General features: G+C 43.3%; 1 protein-coding gene across 1 annotated transcript in view; it reads right to left on the bottom strand.

Moving 5' to 3' along the window:
• The window catches only part of kcnh4b (potassium voltage-gated channel, subfamily H (eag-related), member 4b), a 33500-nt gene that overhangs the window by 10006 nt on the left and 5086 nt on the right, over positions 1-18408 (bottom strand). The window contains exons 2-10 of the mRNA XM_070990926.1: positions 13810-14043; positions 12041-12172; positions 11507-11640; positions 3824-4064; positions 3084-3241; positions 2539-2740; positions 1275-1469; positions 561-760; positions 39-288 (exon numbers count right to left, since the gene is read on the bottom strand). Of these exons, the coding sequence (XP_070847027.1) occupies positions 39-288; positions 561-760; positions 1275-1469; positions 2539-2740; positions 3084-3241; positions 3824-4064; positions 11507-11640; positions 12041-12172; positions 13810-14043 (1746 nt within the window). The remainder of the gene's footprint in view (positions 1-38; positions 289-560; positions 761-1274; positions 1470-2538; positions 2741-3083; positions 3242-3823; positions 4065-11506; positions 11641-12040; positions 12173-13809; positions 14044-18408) is intronic.

The following is an 18408-nucleotide window of genomic DNA, read 5'->3' as shown; positions in this document are numbered from 1 at the left end:
ACCTTAAATGTGATGCTAAAAAGACCACAAATGCACACCTAATATTGCCAGCACCATGTTGTCTTTCAGCACCTCCAGAGACCCGGAGCAGACGAAATAGTTGGCATGCAACGCGTCTCCCTGACGGATGAGGTACTCCCCAGGGACGCAGAAGGAGGTTTTTATATGGAGGGAGAGGGAGCGCAGGCAGCCACGACTGGCCCCCTTAAAGACCGGCAGCTGGAGGATGTCCTTATTCAGATGCATGGCGATGTCAGCTCGCAGCTCGTCAGGGAAGTCGTGCAGGAGCTGGGGATGTGTGACAGATGTAATGAGGTGTGACACTGATTGGTAATTAGGGAATGGACTGTGTTGCCACCAGTTACCCTCTTTTGAATTTCAATAGGGTGTCAATTGCTACTGCTCAGGCGGCCATGTGTTGTGAAAGATCATAAACAACTACAGCTGCAAATGATTATGAAAGGACTGTAGAACAGATTTCAGTGCTGTGAATTTTCTGGACGGTGGGCAGCACCATGTACAAAAGAATTACATGACAGTAACACTGAGAGGACTCCTACCTCGTTGGCATCTATACCGTTGTTGACAGACCATGTGGTCTGGAAGTACTCCAGCATGCGTTGTTTGAGCTGCTGGGGCAGGCGGTGGACACGGATGAAGTCTTTCAGGTCCTTCATGCGTGTGTGGTAGAGTGAACGCCGAGAGTACATACGCTGGATGATAGCCGTCACGTTTCCAAAGACCAGGGCATGCATCAGTGCTGTTAGAGAGATGGAAACAAACAACATGAAAGACAGTAAATGATAATATACAGACTGAATACTTGGTAAAACTAATGAAAGCTGAAATTTGCTTCTGAGGCATGTTTCTTTTAGCATGTTAGAACTTAAATGGGTTAAATTGCAACAGAAAAAATACTTTTCAGGATGATACTTTTCTCTCCTTTCAAACACTTTTCCTGCTTTAAAATAAAAATGTACAGGTGTTACAGGTGCAACAGTAAATTACAGCTTCATTGGTATCACTATTCTGACAAGCAGTCTGAACAAACAATTAATACACAATAATCATCCTCTGGGTTGTCTGGGCAATAGTTGCAACCTCAGCTAAAGTAATCTGTTTACTGGTACATAAAGATGGGAACAAGCTGTGTCTTAAAGGCCAGCCAAACCATCCAACCCACTTCCTGCTGAATTTCTTGCACTGGCGGGCTGAAATGAGGCACTGTTATGCCAGGACGCCAGAGGGAGAATGTACCCCGGTGTCAAACGTACCGCCGACAAGCATGGTGCAGATGGAGAAGATCTTCTCAGCATCGGTGTTGGCACAGACATTGCCAAAGCCCACACTGGTCAGACTGCTGAGGGTAAAGTAAAGGGCAGCGATGTAGGAGCTGCGCACTGTCGGGCCGCCCACCGTGCTGTTGACGTAGGGCGTCTCCAGACGTTTGCCCAGCTCATGGAGCCACCCTTGAAGGAGAAGCCAGAGCATGAGACAACAATGTCCAAAATGATTCATGTCATCTTTATGTTTGTGGTGGTCTGTCAGCTCAGAGCTAGATGGCAGTGGCGGGATGTTACTGCAATACCTGGTGTAAGAGAGACAAAAGTGTATGTTTGGCCAGGTGCATGTGTATGTGTGTGTGCATGTGTCTCAGAAGGAGCAGTGTCAGGAGGCTGACATGTCGGTGCGGGACAGGGCAGAATTAGACTGGCTCCACCAGGAATAAATAAGGCCAAGTGTTAATTAGCAGGTATGACCTAACCTGCCTAAGTATGCACAATCACTCTCACACACATACACACACACGTTGCACAGCAGACTGGCCCAGATGTTTCATTTCGCTGTAGCCTGCAGTATGTCACAGAATGTGCGTTACAGTTTTTGGTTGTTCAAAAATCATATGTTACTGCTAAGATGCAGGATTAAACTCACTTGGTGGCAATAAAAGACTCAACATGATTTTATACATAGAATAGAAAAGCCAGTCAGTTTTTGATTATGGGGCTTTGCTGTTCTCCATGTTGAACCATTTTCAAATAGTGACACAGACAACATTAGTGAGCTGCTTCCCAGCAGCTACTTTTTATATCAGCTTTTGATCTGGTTTCAGACAGTCTTCATTAGAGCGGTAGAGAATGGTGTTTGCCACCATCTTGCCACTGAGCAGAGCTAGACATCCCAATAGGTGAGCCATGACTATTTATAGCTGAGTAGGGACACAACAAATGTCTGTTGGAAAAAATCTTATTTGTTTGAATTTCTGCCTTTCTAAAAATAGAAACAACTGACTTGCATAGCATCTATGATAACTGAGTCATGTCTGGGAAGTCAGCAGTGCGCTTAAATTATGAAATGAACAGTTTAATAAAATATTAGACTTATTTCCTATCAGAAGACACAGTGAAGACAATGAATAAATAATATTTCCTCATTTACCCTTTACAGAGAAAGGAAATATGCTGGATGGAACACTAAAACTGACCCTCACACTTCCAATAGCCTCTGCTCTAGCAAGGCCTGATCAATCAGACTCACCAATGTCCCAGGTCTCATTGGTCTCTATCTCCTTACGTCCAATCATGTACCAGATGCAGGCCATCCAGTGTGCCAGCAGGCCAAAAACAGACATCAGCAAGGTCAGCACCATGGCGCTGTACTGGGAGTAGCGATCCAGCTTCTGAAGCAGGCGAAGGAGGCGCAGCAGGCGTACGGTCTTGAGCAGGTGGACCAAGGAGGTCTGAAGAGAAGAGGCAAGTATGGGAGGCGTTGTGACAGAGAAAAGGAGAAAGACAGTGAATCCCTCTGCTGTGTTATATCAGGACACACACTGTGTATATACTGCATACACAGCTGAATGTCACAGCTTGGACAAGCAGCGGCTTGTTTTGCTCAAACAAATTAGCATATCTTGTGTATAATTCACTATTTAGGGAGCACTTGTCACATGGGTAGTGACAGCAGATGCAACAGTCCAAAGACTTTACAATTCAGGGGAAATTAGTATGTATTATAAATAGCCAATTTGCTGCTTATGTCAGCAGTCACAGCGGGCAGTGGAAAAAAAGAAAGCATGTACTCACCACTGTGATGTTGAAGGCATACAGCAGGTCAAAGGGCAGGGCAGCCACCAGGTCCACAAAGAACCAGGTCGTGGCGTAGTGAATGCAGATGGAGCGAGACTCATACACGACCTGCCCTGACTGGCTCACAAAGGTGGTGCGAAAGTTCAGGATAATGTCTGCAAACACAAAGGTTGAAGATACTTTTTGAAATAAGGGATAAAAAACGATTTTTAAAGTGTCACATGCTCAGATTCAATCCCAGCGGTTCACTATGTGACCTATAGACTGCACAGCTGGGATATGTCATTGTTTTAAGGCATCTATATGGATCAGTGCGTTTGCTAGACAGACCATCTAACCCTGGTGTCAGAATGTGGCAAACACATAACAGGCAGACCTCTGGGTGTGTGTCCGATGAAGCAAAACCTCATCTGTCAACCAAGCTGTCGATATTTGCAGAGATGATGGCTCATCGTCACTCAATACAAATTTCGGTTATGAGAAGTTAGAAGAAAGTATGATGACGGCAGCAAATTAAATAATGATTTTGGACTTTTAGGGAGCGCACGCTGCAATGCGCAGACCAGTGTTAGCTGCAAAAATCCTAAAACGTGTGACCGTCTACTATTATGACCGTCATAATAATAGATTATGGATAGAATTGACTTGATGATGGACCTTCCTAGTACATAGTTGAGCATGGCACAAGACCTTCAGGTGGAGAACAGGAAGACACATTGACTTCTTTCAGCACTCACCTATAATAAAGAGCATTTCCACAACAATGTCACTGACAATGGTGGAGCGTGCAGCTGTGACGGTGTCGTCGTACGGCGTGAAGCTCACATTGTAGGGCACGGTGACGGCCACGTAGAAGGTGGCCAGCAGAATGAGCCAGTCCCACAGGGCTTTGGACACACTGTAGTGGAGCAGAATGAAACGCGACTTCTGCACCGCTGCCACCTTGTACTCCGGTATTGAAGGCTTATCAATCATGCTCTGTAAGAGAACAGGTACGCTAAGTGTAAAAGCACAAAAATATCTATCACACACTAACAACCTCTTGAATGTCAAGCTTACGGTGATAAATATACAAAACACACAAAGCGCACTGGAGAAACTGCATAAATGAATAAGTTGATAACCAGATGGTCACGAGGTGGAGTGCTGTGAAAATAAATGACAATCAGACGGACATTGCAGTGCCAAGATTTTGCAGAAACAGACAATATAAATGTCAACACCCTCCCTAGTGCTCTGACCGCTGATGATTCAGTACGGTAGGCAACTCAAGTGAAACAGATACGGTAATGCTGCTGATTATCTATTCCTGACAGCCTCCAATAGACAGTGATAAAGCGTTTAAATGGTCATGCATTAACAATACAAAATGGCAGAGATAAGACTGTGGTCAGTGAGGGGGAAACTGATAATTTCATACATGATTTAGCCTTGGCTTGACTTCATCCCACCAAAGGCCATTATTGCCTTAAGTTTCAGGTGGAGCAGTACAATGGCAGTTGAGCCATTATAAGAAAATGAGGGAGATAGAGCCATCAACTGCTTTTATTTTTGAAAGTCACTTATTCATTCCAGTCATTTAATTTTTATTGAGAAAATCCAATTGCAGAAAGTATGAATTGCTACAGCTGATGAGATGGGGAGTCCATTTGGCACATAATGAGACTGCAGCTCTCCAAATGGGGCCATGCACTTGGCACATAATAGCCTTAACCATGTTTAGAAGACAGGAGGAGAAGCTATTACTTTTGACAGTAGTGACAGAGAAACAGAAAGGGGAGATAAATGAGCAGTAATCCATTCAGGAACAGTGTGGCCACTTCACAAACAGGTGTGTGCAAGAAACAAGGAGGCTGGTTAATGAAGTCTTAACCTGAGATTTCCTTGTGAGGGCTCTGAAGCTGCCTGGTTGACTTGAAGGAAATAGACAGTCTATTTGAAAGCACTTGGGAGAGGATGGACAACCTTGACTTGTACTTCAAATAGATGAGAAACACCACAGAACAATCACACACTCCACTGTGTGGATGAAGGAAACATGTTCAAATAATTCCCAGTGAAATGTCCATCTGTATAGAGCAAAATGTTTGACACTGGACAATTTCTGGTTTAAAAAAAATACGTGCTTTATCACAGTATCCATCGGTCAGTGGGTTTGCATAGCGTCTGGGGTCATTCCTATGTTCCCCACATTTACATGGCACACAATCAGAACGTGACGAAGTGTCATACATTCCCAATTCTACATATGTGCTCTGTGTGATAACAGAATATAGAACTTTGGAACATGGGACCTTGGGGACCTGGGAACACAGATTTGCTCCCTTTGTAACCACAGTAGAAAATCTAGAGATAAGACCTAGCTGACTGTCATCAACAGCTGAGTTCAAGCTATATCAGCAAAAGCTGGACTGTTTTTTTAATTTGCCTTACATCACTGAGGTCAGGACGCCCTCCTGACCTCTGGCACTCGAGGCCGTTGGCCGAGCACATCTCAGTGATTAGAAAAGAAAAGCCCAGCACTGTGGGGACACATGGGACTGCATGTCACACAGCTGTAGCTGGTCTTCGCACTTCATTAAGTCAAACTGTAGCCCAGAGCTTACTGTCCAGAACTCCATCTCCCAGCATCCTTCGGGCTTTAGCACTGATAAAAGCCTGTCCTTGATGGGAAAGAGGATACAAGCCGCTTTCCATGTGACGACAGAATGTATTGCAGAGGATCAACAACCTTTAATTTATACCCCAAAATACTACTCAACTTTTTTCCGAGTGATTACTAGTACTAGTAGAGTAGAACACAATAAAAACTGTAAAATGACCAGAAGCCCACAGGTGAGGAAACATAAGCTGACTACTCTCAATTGACCCTGGTTTGTCCTTCACTTATATGATTTTAAGATCATAAAACTTATTTGACTTTGCAGTTTGAGCTTCAATTTCAACAATCTAGTTTTCTCCTACACTAAATTGCATTACAGTCAGAGGCCAAACAGAGATGTTCACTGTCTGAAAGTGCCTTTGTGAGTGAGTGTGTAGAGGGCAAAAACAAAAGAAATAAACCGAGGGAATGTAAGATGTGAGAGCTCAGACTGTGGACACAAACTATGAGTTCTGTATTTCAAAGTATTTGCATCATAACTTAAAAACGCCTCCAGATCGCACTATTTTTCTCTTTCATCGCCCCCTGGCAAGTGCATTAAAATGAAAAGAGACAAGAGAGGCTCTCCCCTGGGAAATGCTTGAAATCAAGTCTGAGCGACTTGTCAGTTTGCCTTGGACTGGTTACAGTAGCTGATACACTCATGGGCTGACAGCATCTAAACTGCCAGAACAGACAAGCAGCAACTCAGACAGAGTATTTGTGTTTTGGTGAGGAGCTTTAATGAAAAAGAAAACTTCATGTATTTTAAGGAGGCAATGTAGTGTGTGGTAGACAATTTAAAAAGTATGTAGCCTGTGCGGTCTGAAAAGGACTGCATGCAAAGCGCTGTGGAAATGTCAAATTTCTGAAATCAGTTGACAGATTTCCATTTGTACATGATATCCCTCTGTCAGTGTTTTTATGGCTATGCACCTATTTAAAGATCTATGCCTGTGTCTACATGCTTTCCAGCAAAAGATAAAGCACCACCCCTTTTCTTCCTTGCCTTGCAGGCCGATGGGCTACAAATAGAGATCTTGTCAGAGTAGATCTGGCTGGCTGTGGTGTGGAGGCAGAGGATCACATTGTTAGCTAACTGCTACTGAGAAAGAGACAGAGAGACAAAGTGAAAGAAAGATGGAAAACAGAATGGGAAGAATATAGTCAGAGTGGGAGGATGGCAGTGGTGGAAGAAGTATTTTGATCCATTGCTTAAGTTAAAGTAGAAATACCACAATGTAAATGCCTCTATTACAAGTTAGTAAGTCCTGCATTTAAAATCTCAGAGGTATTATCAATTAAACATGCCTAACGTATAGAAACTATAAGCAGTCATTATGCAGAAAAATGGCAAGTGTTAGTTATATTGTAACAAATGAAATTATTTTGTTATTATTACAGATGCATAATTTTGCAAACAGCATTTTAAGGTTGCAGCTGGTTGAGGTGGAGCTGTTGAATCACTTAATCTTTATCAATGTATGCTATTTTATAAACTGATCATAGATTTAAGATTTTATGCAAAATCATGATCTGTCATACAGCATTAGTATTTTATTTACAGTGTGAGTATATGTAAATGTAAGTATTAAGTTGCAGACTGAAGTCCTTGAGTTGAGTACAAGCACTAAAAAACTGCACGCATCAAACTTTTGGTAGTTGAAGTGGATGGAAAGAAATAGGAAATGGGAGATATTTAAAAGTAGAAGACAATGGGAGCCACAGAGTGACAGACAGACAATATGGGGGAGAGACGGCAGGATCCAGAGGGATGAAGCCAAAAGGAGATGAGGTTAGAGTGACAGATGGAGAGGGAGAGAAAACGTGTAGAAGCTGCAGTGAAAGAGAAGCTAAGCTAAAGCTAGCAACGAGGAAACCGAGCGAGGCCACTGACAGGGATGGGGTTGACGGATGACGACAGGACATGGCTCACTCGTACTACAATTTCCTCTCGATTTCTAACAGTAAATAACAACTATGAAAACTAATTTTCCAAGTGTGGAAAACCCCACGTACACGACGTGTAATGTATGGCTGGAATGGCGTTTGCTCCGACTCTATTAACGTTAATTGACTAACCAATTAGCTAATTCATATTTCAGGATAACTCAGAAAATACGGTTTTATATGTCTTACTTATCTGAAAAGGCCCAATGGTCAACCACTATTTCCAACCACTGTTTTTCTTCTGTAGTGAGTTAACGTCGCCGTCATTGCAAGACTAAATTATTTTTTACGACGTTCGCTAGCTAGCTGAAGTTGGCTAGCTAAACGGCTAATAAGTGCAGTGCAGCTGCTATGGTTACCTACTTTTTCATATAACGTGGTCACGTGGTTTTCTGAACTTATATTGGTGGGGGGTTTTTTCTCTTTTATTTTCCTCTTCTCTTCCGCAGATGATTGTACATTTCATCTCCATCCTGTTTAATACTGTCATCTTTATTATCTTTTTATTGTAGGCATCAGCAACCTCACTCAGAATTGATACTATGCTGTTATGTTTTATGAAAAGGCAAATTTAGGAAATGAAATTTCCCATCTGAGCAGTGCATGAAGAAACAGTCCTGCGAAATTGAATCTAATAAAAATGTCTGTTTTAGAGTAACTGAGTGATATATGTTCAACTATATTATCATGAAGCAACTTATGAATTTTTGCTCTTACTAACACTCACTGACAGGTACATGTGCTGAACTGCACAGATATATAGACATAAAATAAAGACAAGTGCAGAGGGTAAGATGTGGGGGAAAGCTGCAAACACCAACAAACGTGTGTGTGTGTGTGTGTGTGTGTGTGTGTGTGTGTGTGTGTGTGTGTGTGTTGCATGCTGCTATTGCTTTTAATCTCGTTCCCACACAAACTGCGCTGTATCTGTTTAACACTGGTGACACATCTGCAAGAAACAGGTTGTCCAAAGTCACTGATAGGGTGTCAAATGTCAATGTCTGATGTCAAAGACCCAGAAAAACAAAACAACATCTTAGAGAAATATATCTGATTTATATTCTAACTGGTAGATGTTTTTGTTTTGCAACCTAAAACCACGCTACTTACATTTTTCATAGGCTACATCAACACAGGCTTGTTCTGAATGCATGCTCCTGCTGGAAAGTACTCTGTACTGTGTGCCATTATCAGTCCCTAAGGTTACAAATAAATTAGGCAAAAGGTGCTGTCTTGTGTTCCTTTCTTCTGCATGGAATTGACTGAAAAGTGGGTTCAAGTGCAGGATCTTGTTCATACTCTGTTTACTGGCCTGCTGCTGCACTACTTTGAATTTCTTCTTAACTACAATGTGATGTCTAATCTCGGGGGGAATTAATAAACACTTTAAAATGGTAATTCTGGTGGTGGTAGAGGTAGAATGAGGGAACAAGGGAGGTGATGGAAAGCTATCATTTCTACTTAAGTGTGTGCATGTGTGGAAAGGAGAGGGAATGAGAGACGGGCAGCAGCCTGTGAGCACATTAACTCTGAATGTTGAATTTCAGATTCTTAGATTATTATTTTTTTAATCTCTATATGTGAGAGAGAAACTGAGTCCGTGTGAAAATACAGCCTCATGCTGAGAGCGCTGGAATAAAATTTGAATGCTAAATACTGCGCATCTGATTCTGACTGTGTTGACGTTTTGCCATATGTTTGTCTCCGCTCTTGTCAGAGGGCAAGCCATCATTTACATGTTTGTGTATATGTGTGAATGTTTTTGTCAAGTGTGTGTGTGTGCGCACTAGAACAGGTGTGTGCATGGTGTCATTAAACGGTGCCATCTGTAAGTAGGTGGGATTGGAAGCATGGCAGCAGGAGGTTCGGGGAAACATGGGGGAGGTGTTGCACATTGATTCCCATGAAGGCACCTGCAGGTCAGATCTGAAAGCAGCAGCAGCACAACTTTTGTTTCTGGAGGTGTTAACAGGATGCAGGTCAGCTGCATGCAGGTTACATGAGGGCATTTATGGCTGCCTATTCAGGCAACTTTAACTGCAATTTCATTTCCATGAAAAAGCAAACACAGCACTTTAAAGGGCTGTAACTGTCAATCACAATGACATACAGAAAAGCAGCAAATCTTCAATTGAGAATAAGCCAGTGTTTGATCTGGTTTGTCAAATGATTTAAACAATCAGTTATCAAAGTGGCAATTCTTTTTCTGTCAGTTAGCTAATTGATTTATCGACTCATTATGTTGGCACTAGTAATTTATCTACTAGTATGTGTAATGTCCCTTGGGCTCAGCAAAATATGGTTTATTTTCTTAATTTCTTGTCTTAATTTCTGAAAAAAATTATTATTCTGACTTTCTCCCCTTTTTCTTTGTCTTATGAAAAAGGGGCGGTGGTCTGCAACATATCTGGAGTTGGCAAACACACTGGAAAACAATAGCATGTGAATGATAAGAGTGAAGTGTCCAAAAGGCAGTTTTAATGTTAGATTCTCATCATGTTTTTGCAGTTTTCAGCAATGCATGTATCAGCACTGAGAAGGGGACACCAAAATTTGGTGAGGGGCATACCATTAAAATGGTAGAGGCACTTTGAAAGAGTGCCACTGGTAAAATTTTATTGGGCTTCTCAATTTTAGTGCTAAAATGCACAAGTGCTTTCAGTGCTTCAGGCTCCTAAATGGCAAATTAATCTCTCCAAAAATACACAACAGCCTTTCCCCCCGTTTTTCATTTTAGAGTGCTAATATTAGCCTCCTGAATCTCGCTCGTCTCACAGGCTTTCAGCATTTTTTTTTTTTTTTTACATTTTAATTTACCCCTGAAAAGTTCTGAATTGCTTTTAGCCTCCTGGGATGAAACGTCACATTGTGAAGGACAGGTTTGAGCACAGACCCAGTTGGTAACTGAGCCTCTGCGGGGGGGAGAGGCGAAGGATTATCTGAAAATGGTGCTCCACTAGAAAAACTGCTCCCGTTTGCAACAGAGAGCAAAACAGGAGCTGGTTCTCATAAATAACGTTGCTTAGAGTGTCAACTTTATTATTCCAAGCCTACAAAGGCCTTTGTTCCGCAGCTACGACAAGTGGCAATGAAACAGACTATAGCTGGGCTCTAGTTCACCACAACAAGGTACTTGAAACACAACACTTGAAAGACAGATGAAGGCAGAAAAGTGGGACACTTATCTGAGAAGTGTTGGAAAACATCTGAAATCCATATGGAAGGAGGCTATTCTGTCCTACTTGCATCCATTATTCAACAGGTAGCACATATATATGACACTGTATAGAAGCATCAGACACAGCAGCTTCATTTGGACCTAAAGTTGATTTAATGGAACATGCTGGTGACATAATGACCTATATCCTGGAGCTCCTATTGGTGAGGTGTTAACATTTCCAGACAGGCACTCAAAAAAGTGATGATGATGATGATGCATCTAGGTCCCCCTTTGACCATGTTGTGCCTCCCAGCAACCACCGCTGCCACAGTGACCTTGCTATTTGGCCATTTAAAGCCACCAAACAACGGCTTTCATGCGAAAAATATGCAACAGAAGCAAGATTAAAACCATTCAGGAGACTTAAAATAGAAAACCCATTTGATGATTTTTTTTCACTGGGATAAGCCACACTTGGGAAATCTGGGTCAAGACTTCCCTCATATTGTCTTCCTAAAAACTCATCTTTTAGTTATCAGCATTAATAATTCACGCTCAAGATTGAGGGCACCGCATGTCTGAGTAACTCCTGACTGTTTACTTTCTTAGAGGGCCCCCGAAAAAATACCATCACAGCCGCATCAGGAAGTACGTGAGAGTGGTACTCACGCCGCCCAGGTTGACCTCTCTCTTGCCTCCCCTTGAGAACTGGCTGGTCAGCTGGTACAACATGGTGCGTCCACGCTTCCTGGCCTCGCTGAAGTGAGAGCCGCCCTTCCTCCTGCGCCTCTTGTCCTCTGAATCTGTCACACAATCACTCAGATCAGCGTATGTCAATTAGATCAAGAAATATGTCAATATAATACAACGCCTGAAATCTATCAGGCCCACGTGCTGAATATTTTCTTTCTGTAGTTACACAAGTCTATCTCCCCCGGTGTCGTGCTTGGTATTTGCAGGCTGTGTCCAGGTTCCACTTGAAGACACACCGCTGCCCAAATCAAACTCCCCATTGCAAAAACATTGTCTGAGTTCAGCGAACGAATGCCGGCCCAAACAAAACCGGCGGGTAGAGTGTGACAGTGATGAACAGGAGTGCACGGACAAAATGAAAGCCGGGGGCCAGAGGATGGTCCGCTCATAAATCATGCTCAAAGTAAGTAAATAACAGGAAGCTTTAGGTAACCGGGGCTTGTTGCCTACCTTCCTTCTTGCTGTTGTGGTGGCCCCTTCCATGGGTGTCAGTGACGTCCTTGAATGAGAAGAGGAAGAGGACCATTTCGCCCTTCTCGTTCTTTATGGGCACGATGTCTAACAGACACCAAAAGGCCACACCTGGAATAAAATCACAAACGTTCATTTAGCGCAGGGTTTACGTTACCTCATTTGGTGGATGAAAGCAAATCTTCAACAGACACATCCGGGCCTGCGATTTCCCCCGTCATGCCAGCTCTCACCATGTCTGCTGAGCCGTGGATAATTGTCAAGTATGGCACGGCCTTTCTAAAAATACACCACAAACTGGATGTGGATCATGTTCGGGAGGAATGAAGAGAAAGAGCAAGTGAGAGGGTTGGTTATAACAAGTCGGGCAGGGAAGGAGCACCATAGATCCAAGACCTTGCCATAACCCAGTGCGCTCATTAGCAACCCTGCAGAAACTGTGCAGTGCCACCAAACAGACACTGTCCCTTGTGTTCGTGTGTGTGTGTGTGTGTGTGTGTGTGTGTGTGTGTGTGTGTGTGTGTGTGTGTGTGTGTGTGTGTGTGTTGGCATAGACAGGGATAGAGGGGAATAAAACGGTGTGGATGATGGTGTTGTAGCACAAGGCTGTGGGTGTTAATACAAACAGAGAGAAGCTATTTGTGTGTGTTTTTGAGCAGCAGGCACACACTCGAGTGTGTGTCTGCTGAATTTCTTTTTCTGTCTGACTTCATCATGAAAATCCTGCTAAAACTGTACTAGCCATGAATATTTTCCATTTTGGATTCTGGCTTTAACATCACTCTCTTTGTCCTCTTTTGCATTTCAGTCCCTCTTGAGTCTGAAACTGCATTCTATTATTTTTGGCCATATTACAAATGACCGTGCCATTGGCCTCATTAATGGTAGTGGCTTTGCCTTACAGTTACTTACTGTACGGTAAAAAAGTGTTTTTCAGCTACAGTACAGATTCGGTAATCCATCAACGTAATTAGCGGCTCACACACTTCGAGGCTGCAGGTTTGGATCTCTGTAGAAGGAACTTAATCCTTGTGTGCCAATCAAAGAGGCTTAAAGGGTGTTTTATGCTCTCTTTTCATGCATGACATCGTATTTTGAGCCCAAGACCTTGTCAGAAGGATTAGGTAGAAGTCAGAAGGAGTGGGTTATATTCAGGATTTAAACTACTTTAATAAACACACACAGAGACAGTATGTGCCGTACTTTGTCCTGCATTTTCTTCATTAATAAAGTATCAAATATGTCTTTGAGAGTGACTTTATGCTTGTTTTTTCCAGCACACGTTTACTCCTTTTGCGCTTCTGTTGAATGAATCACAAAGATGAGCTGGCAGCAAATTTTCACTCGATCGATGATGGTTTTGTATTAATGATAATGAGCACCAACTCCAACAAAAGAGCATGAATTGCACTGCTGACCTGCTGTACTTAAATTATGCATCACTGTGGAGATTCATAATTCCACCAAAACGTTCAATTCTCATCCAAAAATAAAAGTGCTCCTCATGATGTCGAGAACAAAAAAGAAAAAAGTTTCACTCTGAGAACAGAACAAATGATCACAGCCTGATCAAACAGGAGTCGGATCTAAGAAAAATGACTGTCATTGTACTTGAGTTTTGATCAGGCGAACAAAAGATGACACAAATGTTAATTGCTGGATGACCATTTTGCTTCTAAATGACACAAAAAAAGTAGAACATCTTTAAGTTATGTACAAATCGGCCCCCTCTGCTCTCCTGCACCCACCGTTCTTCTTGTAGAAGTGGACCTCGGCCTGGTACTCCTCTCGGCCCTCCAGAGCCTTCACCATCTGCTGGGCCACGTGCTCGCTGGTGTCGGCCCCGTACAGGAAGCGGCAGCTGCAGTTCTTCTGCATCACCTCGGTTCTCGTGAAGCCCGTCAGTTCGCAGAAGCCGTCTGAGCAGTAGACGATGGGGTAGCCGCGGTGGCCTTGGGCGTTACCCAGCAGGAAGTTACTGTCTATGGGGGGGGGGGGGGGGGGGGGGGGCATAAAAAGGTGTTAGCGGGAGTGGAGCAGCATGGAGGCAGAAGGCTCATGGCCAATGTGAGGAACCATGAACTGAAACATTTTGGAGATTTCAGGTTGCTCAGACCTTCCTGAACACCGGTGAGTAACGGATAAGGAGCAGTCGGGTGCATTATGTTACAGTCTGAAGTTTGGCGCAAATTTGGTCTTTGCTCCAATCAAAGTCTGTTTAGCTCTTTGAACTCATGTCAAAGCTCTGCAGGTTTGGTTTGACGCTAGTTGACAACTTCAAAGTAAACATGAATCAGACTTTGGTGTGGACTCAATTTCGGCCTAAATTAATTTCCCCCGGGCCTGGTCGTCTGGTGGCGGTCAGGACTACTGATGTGGGTGATTGAAGGAATCTGTGTCCTGGGCTGCAGACGGCAAGATAGAAAAACAGCTGACTGGAAATGAAAACGAGCACAAAGGTTAGCAATTGATTCCCATGTAACTCTTTAATTGATTGGTTCATGTGAACTTGTAAAGGATCAGACCTTAGAATTTTAAAAAAAGACTGCATAACAGCAGAGAGCATGACAGTGAAAAAGAGCCAAAGTGTCAATGTAAATGTGGATTTAACTGAACGAGAAGACACATGATCTACAGTCCACTCGACCTAGCTATCATAAAGGAAATATGAGAGCAACATTAAACTGTTACACACATGACGGGAAGTAAATACAGCTTGAATTGTGTTCGGAAGAATGTAAGAAAGCATAGATAGATGACAACATTAAGGTACATTACGTGCAACTAGTCTAACGTCAAAGCAAGAAAAAAATCTACAATTCACAGTAGATGAGCATGTGACTATAGAGCTTATGAAAATAGCTCTATATCAAATCTTTATTCAGGCCCTCTGATAGATTGAACCCAATTTCAAAATCCAATAAAACACTGGAATATTGTCAGCGACCCCTCCTCTTATGTTCCTTCACCTGTTCATTGCGCGCTCATCTCAAAGTACTGATATCATGCTGTGCTCGTGAGGCTGCAGATGGAGAAACGCAATCTGCCTCCAGGACCTGCTGAAGATCTGTAAGATCACACATCTAAGTGCCAAATTAAAGTGGTGGCTTATCAAGTCTGGAGCGCAGGCTTTTACATAATGTGGATCGCATGATATCGGCACCAGAACACCTCTGCTTGGTTTCCTGCTCTGCTTTCAGCACCACGGACAGCTCTCCAGCAGCAGGCCTGCACCGTGAGCTGTCTTCTTGCTGTATTTTGTCTGCGGGACATAAACACACAGCGCCCGCCCTCTGCTCTGCATACTAACATATATATTAATCTTGGTGACGTCACACATGTGACCTTGATAAGCGATGGCAGGTTCTTGCTGCAGTGTGGCTTCTTTGTTAGACTTCAGTCTGTCAGAGCGACCAGTGGAAGGAGCTTTGAAATTCAGTGCAGCCTGTTCACTTCTTGCCTTTAACACTTCAAAACAGTATACACAGCAGTGTACTCAGTGCTGCTAAAACAAGATAAAAACTAATTGGGGGACTTCCACTGGCACCCACTTTTTATTTTTGCAGTATTTGACAAATGGAACATGACCTATACAGACACAATTAACCACATGCTGCAGCTGAACCAGCTCATCTCAACAAAAACATTATGAGCTTTGAACTTTGGATTGCATTATATTCTCCAGCTATTCTGTCCATTCTCTAGATACGGCAAGGATCCCATCGAACAGATATTCCCAAACGGTTTTTGTCCAGCATACTCCCACAAGCCCTATCTAATGGGCTCAAGTACCCCTTCATTGTGACCCTTTGGCTTTATGGATGTGGAAAAGTATGAGATATATAAAAGCAGAGAAAAACAGCGGCACTGGTGGATCCATGGCTGCACAATTGGAATTGTCAATTAGGATTTCTTCATTATTTTTTCTTGTTTTTAGTTGGTTTGGTCAAGTTCATACTCCTGGAATGACCCTGCAGAGGCACCTTATGTGGTACCTGTTGGGATTCACTGCATAAAGGGTGGACTTATCTACAAGTTAGGTGTGATTACATATTTATGCGTATTTGTTTGCTAATTCTTTGCAAAAGTCAGTGCTGAGGCAGCAAACTTCCACAGAACCGGGCTTCTTTCGGCTGCTTAAATGAAAACATCAAACCCCAGATTTTGTGAATGCCAAGCACAGAGGCAGCACACAGAGAGACACCGGTCTGATTTCTACCGATTCCACAGAGACCGAGCCTAAGAAGGAGGGGTATTAAGCAGCCGCTGCAGCGCTTTCCACAATCTAGCACTTTAATTGGCCAGACTAAGCAGAAAGCAGTCCATAGGGGATGTCTTTTCTGAGCGGTGACAACCTTTCTTGGGTGTGCAGTGAGCAGCAACTAAACTGTCACCGTGGAATTAAAGAAAGAGACAGGCATTAGTCGGATCCATCAACAGGCAGATGGGGTTTTATGCCTGTGCTATGCATTGCTGTTGTTGCTCTTCCCCAGACTTCAGCGTGGAGAAACTGAGATGTTTCCATTCTATAGTCTCCTGCAGGTCTGTGCTCATGAGGAGAGACCGATAACTGCTTTTTTTATCACTTCAAGGCTTTTTTTTTTGCATAAAGTAACACCTGTGAGGGAAAACTGTTCAAGAGCTGTCTTTTCACATCTAAAAAAATCGCCCTAGAAACAATGGCTGAACACAAAGCAACCGCCTATCCAGCTGAAGAAAAAAAAAAACAACCAACCATGCCCTCTTTTTCATGTTCTATAAATTTCTGACACCCAAACTCAGTGAGCCAGCAAGTGTTAGAGAGCAACTGCATTCATCTCTGGTTTATGTAATGTTACCTATGAATAGGTACATCTCCACTCAGCATCCCTAAATCGGTCCTTCAAATAGGTCAAGGGCAGGTGCAGTCATAAATCACTTTCTAAGGATGTATCAAAACCAACGAGCCACAACGGCCAAAGAAAACAAACTTATATGCTGCGTTTGGAGGAATGCAACCTGTGCTACTTCACACTGTAGATCAGGTTAGTCACTGCTCCGGCTACATCTGTACCACACAGACATGGCACTGGTATCAATCTTCTCATCTAACTCTCTCCAAGAGGAAGGAATTAAAAGCATTTCCCAAAATGTAGAACTATTCGTTTAAGATGTTGACACACGTCTTGTTCCTGAGCAGACCATTTTACATCCTGGAAACAAGCCTTTACTCCAGGATTTTTCTTATCTGGTAACTTCATAAACAAACAATCCAGCGCCCACTTGATAAACATCTTCTGAATGTGTGTGTGTGTGTGAGAGATTGTGACAATGCTTCGACTCTTAGGCCGTAATCCTCTTCGGGGATATTGCTTTGAGTGGCCGCTCCACTGCGCCGGCTTCCTTAATTACACATCTGTGCTGACTCGCTACAACTGTAATCTGACATGATGATGCCACATGCTACAGCTAACAACAAGCAGCATGTCCGTGCCACAGGAGTCCCACAGTGTATGAAAGACAGATGAAGCCCATGAGGCTTGGCCACTGCCTTGCCAGCTAATTACCACCCAGCAGCATGTAATTACTTATTGGGGCATATGGGTGAGAGTGCAAGGAGAGGTGAACCTGCAGGGGGAAAGGTCCTTGGTCTGGTAAAGAGGCATGAGGAGAGTCAGTGGAAATTATATTTTGATGTCAGCGATTAATAAAACCGTTTTATAGACTTTGGCATGACATGTTGGCAACGTCAGGACCGAACATCATGACAGAAGTATGTGTGCTGTTGTGATCTGAACCCGACAAAAGTCAAAATGACTGAGCAGAAAGCCTCACACCCACTGACACCTATATTCACGTGCTGATGGAGGCACAGCTGCCACATCAGGGGCAGATTTAGTGTCCTACCTACAGTGCTGAACTCAAAGCATATCTAGGAGGAAACAGGGTTGAAACCACCTATCCTGCGATTCCTGAATGATCTCAGTGTCAGTTGAAGATTTCGATGACGCCAAATCGATGCTTAGATCACACCTGGAAAGCTAAATACCAGGAGGTTCAAAAGTAGCAGCAAAGGACGAGGACGCACAATAGCTTCAGCTCTCCACTGGCTTCTGTCTGCAGTGTTCTGACCTTTGCAGCTGCCTATTAAGACCCGCTCATCAGCTGGGTAACAATGAGCTCCATTAGGTTCAGTCTGACAGTCCTTCCTGTCTCTGCTTTGGTTCTTCGGTCGTCTTCTAACAGGAAAGTGTTAAGGGGGGAAAATAAACCCCGTTCTTATCTCTGCCTGCAGCTGCCCCGTGGTTACGCTGCCCCACAGGGCGAGCGCTGCTGTCAATGTGAAAACGCTGCCGGGCAGGTCGTGT

This window comes from Chaetodon trifascialis, chromosome 21, assembly GCF_039877785.1.
Source record: "Chaetodon trifascialis isolate fChaTrf1 chromosome 21, fChaTrf1.hap1, whole genome shotgun sequence".
Classification (NCBI taxonomy): Eukaryota; Metazoa; Chordata; class Actinopteri; order Chaetodontiformes; family Chaetodontidae; genus Chaetodon; species Chaetodon trifascialis.
The sequence above is the reverse complement of the archived record's forward strand: the minus strand, read 5'-3'. Positions and strand labels throughout refer to the sequence as shown.